The sequence below is a fragment of the Phyllobates terribilis genome, unplaced genomic scaffold (genome assembly GCF_046119375.1).
Source record: "Phyllobates terribilis strain yellow unplaced genomic scaffold, ASM4611937v1 Scaffold_2__4_contigs__length_985480577, whole genome shotgun sequence".
Classification (NCBI taxonomy): Eukaryota; Metazoa; Chordata; class Amphibia; order Anura; family Dendrobatidae; genus Phyllobates; species Phyllobates terribilis.
The window spans coordinates 621286701-621294988 of NW_027362762.1; the positions used below are offsets into that span (position 1 = coordinate 621286701).

At 44.6% G+C, this 8288-nt stretch overlaps 1 protein-coding gene across 1 annotated transcript in view; it reads left to right on the top strand.

Moving 5' to 3' along the window:
• Positions 1-6648, top strand: part of LOC141252895 (acidic mammalian chitinase-like) — a 29683-nt gene extending 23035 nt beyond the window's left edge. The window contains exons 10-11 of the mRNA XM_073670656.1: positions 2703-2832; positions 6268-6648. Of these exons, the coding sequence (XP_073526757.1) occupies positions 2703-2832; positions 6268-6572 (435 nt within the window). The 3' untranslated portion in view covers positions 6573-6648. The remainder of the gene's footprint in view (positions 1-2702; positions 2833-6267) is intronic.
• Positions 6649-8288: the final 1640 nt, after the last annotated feature.

Consider the following 8288-nt stretch of genomic DNA (forward strand, 5'->3'; position numbering starts at 1 on the left):
CCCCCTCTCTTTATAATGCCCCATGCAGGCTGTCACCCCTCCTCTTTATAATGCCCCATGCAGGATGCCCCCCCTCCCCTCTTTATAATGCCCCATGCAGGATGCCCCCTCCCCTCTTTATAATGCCCCATGCCTCCATACATTAAAAAAAAAAAAAAAAAAAATCGAATACTCACCTCCCTTCTCCTCACCTGCTGCCTGCTGCCCGCCGCTCGCTGCTCGGCTCCGAACTCCAGCGTTGTCGGCGTCTTCCAGCTCAGCGCTCCCTGTGACGGCTCAGGGGAGGGCGTGGTGTAAAGACGTCACCGCGCCCTCTGACCTGAGACGTCACAGGGAGCGCAGAGCAGGAAGACAGCTGATCTGCGGAGGCACGGGGAGAGGTAAGTATCCGGCTGCCGGGGCCCTGAGCAAGCGGGGGAGAAGGGCGGGCGCTGACACCGCTCTCCTCCACCCATAGCCCAGCGGGGTGCTCGACCGCCAGTGGGCCCCTGTGCCTGCTCAGGGCCCCGGCATTTGCCCGGGTGCTGACGCCGGCCCTGCTGATAAGGTCCTGTCTCTTGAAAGGCCTGTCTCTGGTAAGGTCCTGTGTCAAGGTTTTGGATGCAGGGTGATCACGTGATGAATTCAAGCTGATTATTACCTTGTATATATATCTGAAATGGCAGTAGCAGTAAAGAACTGCTTATTTTATATTTTTTCTAGATATTCGTAGTCTACTGTCTGCAAGTATTAAATGTGTTGTGTAAATATAGGTTTGAAGCAACACACAAACTGAATCCATATAGAAAATTAAAGGAGTTGTCAAGGCATTTGATATTGACTTCGGATATATTCTTATATATGCATATGTATATAGGTATCCTTTATTATCCTTACATATACTTAGGATTGATCATCAATAACAGATCAGTGGGGGTCTGACATCTGACACCCCTGCTAATCTGTTATTAGTTCCTGTGCAGGCAGGATTTTAGCATTGAATGGCTCTGAACACCTTAGCTCTATTCACTATATATAGCAGACACTGTCTACACAGTGTTACACAGTGAATGGAGCAGTGCTGTATAGCTCCATTCAGTGTTTACATCCAATCGCCACCACAACTAGTAACAGCTGATAGGTGTGGGTACTGCGTGACGGACCCTCATCAATCTGACATTGATGAATTATCAGTAGTGCTCAAAAGTTTACATACCCCGGCAGAATTTTTGCTTTCTTGGCCTTGTTTCAGAGAATATGAATGATAACAAAAGAACTTTTTCTCCACTCATGGTTATTGGTTGGGTGAAGCCATGTATTGTCAAACTACTGTGTTTTCTCTTTTTAAATCTTAATGACAACTATAAGGTGGCTGCCGGACAGGTCGTGGACTGGAGGTATGTGTCCCCGAAGTGCCAAACTTCGGTGATGTAGGATCACTGGAGAAGCAGGCTCCAGCACACATAGTGCTAAGCGGAATTTTCTTTGCATCCCGAATAATTTTCCTGGCAGTTGTGGCCGAAACTTTTGTTGGTATACCTGACCGTAGTTTGGTTTTTACAGAGCACCTGATTTTCCATTGGTTAATCACAGTTTGACCGCTGCTGACTGGCATAATCAATTCCTTGGATATCTTTTTGTATCCCTTTCCTGTGTTATACAGTTCAACTACCTTTTCCCATAGAACTGTTGACAATTCTTTTACTTTTCCCATGACTCACAATCCAGAAACGTCAGTGGCTGGATGAAAGATGCAAGAGTCTGTCTGGATCCCAGAAACTCACTCAGCTTTTATGCACACACACTGATTACAAGCAATCAGGTCACAAGTGAGGATGTGACCTTTAGTAGCCATTCAAACCCATTTGTGTCAAATTCTGAGCATGCTACCAGGCCAAAATCACCAGGGTATGTGAACGTTTGATCAGGGTCATTTAGATATTTTTGGTTGCCATTAAGATTTAAAAAGAGAAAACTCTTTAGTTTGACAATAAATGGCTTCACCCAACCAATAACCATGAGTGGAGAAAAGGTTTTTTGTTATCATTCATATTCTCTGAAACAAGGTCAAGAAAGGAAAAATTCTGCCGGGGTATGTAAACTTTTGAGCACAACTGTATAATATAAAGTTCGTCAGTATTATATGCGCAGGCAACCCCTTTAAGGTATTGTTTTTATCTGTTGTTTGAGTAGCCCTCAGTGCAAACTCCATTGTTTTAATGGGAAAAATATGGCTACATGCAGTGCTGTTTTGTTTTTTTTATTAGAATGAAGAAAATTTTTGTGGAACCTTAAAGGGTCTTTTGTAAATCAAAGTGGTTGGTCAGTCACCAATTAACAACAGATCTGTCACAGAATTATGGCTCCTCTATAATTATGAGACTATGGTCTGATACATCATTAGAGCTTTTTTAGGTCACCTTTTTATCTTATGGTATTCATTGCCTTTTTCCACCAAATTCTTCAAATTGGAGCATACGGTCTATGAATTTTGTGCAAAGTAAAAAATCATCTTTACATTTGTCTTAAATGTTTTTTGTGACTATTTGGAGCAAAAAAGTTGCATGCTTCACAAAAAATGTTGCAGAAATTGTGCAAAAAAAATGTTTTGGCAAAGATCACTAAGGGATTTTGGACTGCGCTTGCCACAAATTTTCCGAGTTTTTGAAAAAAAATAAAAGACAAAATTGTAATAATGAATCTGTTCTCTTTCTTATTTCAAGGTGAAGTTTATAAAAGAAAGTGGGTTTGGTGGTGCCATGGTTTGGGCCATTGATTTGGATGATTTCCGAGGAAGCTTTTGCAATGAAGGAAGATATCCACTGATCAACCACCTAAAGTCCTTGCTGGAAGGTAAGTGACCATTTTATAGAGAGGAGGCAGCTATTATCATAATACATGATACCTACACAGCAAAAGATGGACATGTACATTATGTTTTGAATATCATCTGCTGGCAGCTTAAATAGCAATTAACACTTTCCATTTTTAACACTACAATTTGCACACTCTCTATTTTCTGCATATTACCTGCACTCAGTGTTGGACTGAGAAAATCATTCCTGGGGCCCACTATGTAGCTACATAGAAATAATACAAGCCCCACAATTGTGGGGTAAAACTTCCTAATATTATGGTGTAACATAAAAACACAATGGTTCACATTTATCAAAAATGTTGTAATTTGAGCCAAATTTTGTGCACTCACTTCAACGCCATTATTCCATATTTATCAAATTTTGCCCCTAATAATAAATTTGATACAAATTGTGGTGCAAATTAGGCTGGATTCATATGAGATCATTATTTCTACTATATACTGCAATACTGTTGTATTGAAAAATACAAAACAAGCAGGGGTTTAATGATCGCGGTTTTAGAGGGTGCAACCCGGACCAGGCCCATGCTGGAGTGTGGCCCGCCGACACCAATTTCACCTGCATGTGCATCCTCTGATGCACAGTCTGCTGAAATGTATTGTGATGCAGAGTAGTCGGCTTGCCAATGATGGGTTGCACATGGCAGTGATTTCGTGTGCTACTCATGCCGGCATGCAGAAGTCAGCTCCCAGCTCCTGCTAGTGAAGGATGCCGCATGTCGTGGGAGTGGAGAAAGGTAAGAATAATCCTTTTTTTTCTTTTTAAAATGTGATGGAGAAGAATGGAAGGGACCTAAGATATGAAAATTATTACAAAATGTGGACATTATACTAGGGTGGCAGACATTATAACAGGATGGGGGAGACATTATACCAGGATGGCAGGGACATTATACCAGGATGGCAGAAAGATTATACCAGGATGGGGGGGGCATTATACCAGGATGGCGGGGACATTATACCAGAATGGGGGGACATTATACCAGAAGGGAGGCATGGGGCCCAGGATGGAGGACATTATACCAAAATGGGAACATGATATCAGTTAGGGGTGGTACAGAGGGGCGCAGTCAGTCAGTGGTGATACAGAGGGGCCTCGGTCAGTCAGGAGTAAAACAAGACATGAGGGAAGAGGGTCCTCGTTCATCCCTTAGTGACTGAGCCCTCTCACACTATATCACCAATGAGTAAAGCCCCCATTGACACTCACTGTTGGTGTTGGCAGGGGCTCAGTTATGGGTGATTATCCTGCTCAGCTACATAAATCTAACCTTTGGTGAGTGATGTAGCAGGGACCTTCTGAGCTTCTTACTGTCAGTCTGTGACACAGTGGGGGAGGAGCACTGTTTTACTAACTACAGCATGGCTCATTATCTGAGCTCTGCTGTTCACGTGGGAGAGGCCACAAACAAAATCAATACTGATTGGCTGTGCTGCTGCCAATTAGTGTTAGACTTACCAACCGCAGCATCGCTCTCCTTGGTTGTTCCAGGTGCGGTATTGCAGTGATCAGGATCCAGCAGGAGTGATCAGCGTTCTGGTCACTATGAGGAGTGAGCTACTGTCTTCAGCAGAAGAGATTCAGTGACCCCTGCACTGCTCTCCCGGTATGTGTAATGCTGGGAGTAGCGGTGAATAGAAATTAGTAGCACTAACAGGTGGGAGCTGCCGGGCTGCAGTATGTCATGTGCTGCTAGTGCCACTGAGTACTGCTGACTGCTCCCCCCCCTCCCAGAATTAGACATCCCGACAGAGTGCAAGGTTCACTGCATCTCTTCTGCTGCAGACAGCAGCTCACTCCTCATACTAACCAGAATGCTGATCACTCCTGCTGGATCCTGATCACTGCTCTACCGCACCTGGAACAACCATGGAGAGCGGTGCAGCTATCGGTGAATCTCTCTCTTCTCCTGCAGCTCACGTGTACTGAAAGGAGTACTGCTCCGGCCAGCATTTTATCACTGCCGTGCCTGTAGCTGTAGACCGTGCCAGCACGTGGGCCCACCAGAGGATCCTCCGGTCCCCCGGTGGGCCAGTCCAGCCCTGCCTGCACTTATCAATTAGCGATTTACCTTTTGAATTTCTTTTAACAGAAATTCTGGAATAGAGATAACATACACTAATTAGCTGAACTTGGTGTGCTTCACTGGGACAATATGCAAATTATCTCTTCAGAGAGAAAGAGGACTAGAACACATCATGTCATGCATGCCAGGCTTGGCATGTCACTCTCCACAAGAAGAAACCCCTTGGAAGCTGGTCAGATGTTTCTCACCCAGCCAAACCAGATCTCACACTTTTCACTGATGAGGGGCAGGACCCCAAAATACAGTGTCTGCAAATTAAGTTTCTGGTTTGGCTTTTATCCTAAGTTATGTGACAAGGCTCGTTAAAGGGTCGATATTGACTTTTAAGATTGCTACTTCCAATAGGTGGCATTAGAGTTCTAGCCCTCTTCTTCTCTGAAGAGGTCATTTGCATATTTAATTTCCCAGGGGAGCATTGCAAGGCTTAAAAGTTTCCTCATGTTGACATGGTACTCCTTGGATCACCTGTGCAAGGCACAAAACCTGCAGTAATTCACGTTATAGCTGTATTCAACTTTGTTGAACAAATATGAGCACTTTTTCACACTTAGGCCTAATTTAAACATCAATGACTTTCTTCTATGAAAAAAAAATGCTAATCAAAGGAGGGGTGCATTTTATCCCCAAAACGCCTTGTGAAAAGTAAAAACTTGAATCTAAAGCAACATTTTAGTGAAAAAAAAAATCTTTAATTCTTTCATTCCCTTTTGTGTTGATTCCTGTGAAGAACATTGTAAAGTTAAAAAGAAATGACTGAAGCAGTATTGAATACTTTGGAGGGGTGTAATTTCTAAAATGTGTTCATTTATGGGTGAGGTGTTTTCTAATACCCTCAAAATTTCCTTGTAATCATTAAAAATTGCTGCTAAACTTCTAAATCCTCTAACATCCTGTCACCAGTTTTTGAGTCTCTGAACAAATGTTATCACTTTCATCTGCTCCTGTTCTGCATTCCACAAACGTGTTTGTCATCTCTTGGCTCCCCCTGTATACCCCCAAAAATACAATTTTAATTGCTCCCACGCTGTATGTAAATAAGGATGGTGCGCTGCGATGGCGATGCTTTGCCCCAAGTAGAGTGAAGCCAGCGCTGATTGGCTGCAAGAATCGCGTGACATAACAATGATCCCCATGATAGCCACTGCTAGTATGGCGCCAGCTTCAGAGGTGAGTATAGGTGTTATTTTACAAGGGGGAAATGTAGGGATTGAGAAGGCATTGTCAGATTAATGGACAACCTCTTAAAGGAATTGTTTCAGTTTAGCAATTTTTACTGTAGATAAGGAAAATTCTCATGGAATGTTTTCTCTATAACCTATTTAGGTTCAACAGTGAACTGCCCTGGGGAGGTATGTGGTGGCATCAATATTCCGCCAACTCCAGATACAACAACCACAACATCCAATCCTGGTGGAGGCAGCACTGCAGTGCCTCCAGTCACTCCTCCACCTGACCCCCCTGTTGATGATGTTGTCTCAAACTTTTGTGTTGGTAAAACTGATGGCCATTATGTAAACCCACTAAACTCCAACAAATTTTACTTATGTTCAGCTGGAATAACCTATGCAATGAAATGTTCTGATGGCTTAGTATTTGACATGAATTGCACCTGCTGCAACTGGCCTTGAAAATTCATCTGTCTCCTCTAATCTGAGACTATCAATGTATACTTCCTAATAAATGTTCTTTTCAGTCTGCCATTGAGGTGTATGTGTGTGTTTTCTCATTTTTCAATTAACATACAGTCATGGACAAAATTTACCTTTCTTTGTTTTGTTCCAATACACACAAAGGGAATAAACATGTGTATAACAAAACATGTGCAATTGTAATAATTTTCTGGGAGAAATATTTCATTTTCTGAAACAATTTCAAGGGTGCCAACTAGTGATGGGCGAACACTAAAATACTCTAATGCTCGTTATTCATAATGAGCTTTCCTTAATGCTCAAGTGCTCTACTAACGAGCATAGTGGAAGTCAATGGGAAACTCAAATATTTTTCCGATGGACAATCCCAGGATGTCTGGGGAGTGCAGGAAAATAGCGGAAATGGATGGACAAGTAGCTCAGGCAAATAGGTAGGCTTTCAGAAAGCGCTGAACCGCTAAGTTAAGAACGTGGGCCAGGCATGGTGCATGTGCAAGGTTGCAAAGCTTCCGAGCCGCCATCAGGTTACAGCCATTATCAAACATGACCATGCCTGGTTGTAGGTTCAGTGGCAAGATCAGCTGCAGATCTGTCTGGTCTGTTAGTTCTTTCAACAACTCTGCTGCGGTGTATTGTTTGTCACCTAAACATCAGTTTAAGCAGAGCCTGTTGCCGCTTTGTTGAGGCAGTGCTTCCACGGGGGTACTGCACCTCAGATAGAGGTGTGGTATCTCCTCTTTCAGGTAAGGATAGAGCATCTCACAGGACCCTGCTTTACACCCAACACTACGCCACTCCCACCTGCAGGGGGCTAAAAGGCACTAGTGTGCTGCCCCGTTCCAGGACAAGGGAGATGGGGGGAACCATGTAGTGGGTGAGGGTGGAGGAAGCACTTTATATTTACACTTAATCTTGGCATATATATTAAGTGGCCATCTTTATAACCTGGTCTTTAGTTGTGGTACCTGAGGAAGACAAGTCAGCATAAGGCTGCGGTCGGCTGAGGGTCCACGATTCCCGGTTTCAGGCCTCGAGACGGGGATTGGGGCAGAGTTGAGTTATAGCCAGCTCTGTCCTCAGTCAAAGTCCAGCCAAGAGGGCCCAGGAGGGGAGCAGAGGAGATAGGCTCCACAGGCGAAAGGATCCCAGGGGAATACGCACGGAGCGGAGTCGCCACCTGTATTCCTCATTCCGGCTTGGCCAGAGGGACTCCTGCAGCAAGAGGGGACCGGCCCCCGATATCTGACTTTGTCACTTCAAGTCTCAGTCAGAAAAGCCCGGAGGCTCAGTGGATCCCAGGGGGATACGGACGGAGCGGAGTCGCCACCTGTATCTCTCTAGTCTGTGTATATCCAGCGGGAGACCCGGCCTTACACCACATACCGATAGGAGAGGACTTAGTGGGAGAATCTAGGAACACCCTGGCGGGGTCCTGACAGGTGCTCCTGAAAAACCTGGGAAGTGCTGGACCACTTTCCTGGTGGCCGCAGTGCGCCGCGAGAAGCAGAGAGGAGCTTTGCAGCTGCTATTTCATCAAAGTGAGTAAATCTTGGACGACTTCACAGACTGCCTCCGTTTGCTCATTTCTGCGCGGCACCGCACCTACCACTACTCCCCAGACCTCTTCTCACTGCCCTGAGGCCTACTCCGCCTGCGGGGAGTCGTCCCATCTTAGCTGCCCATAACACCGGCCTC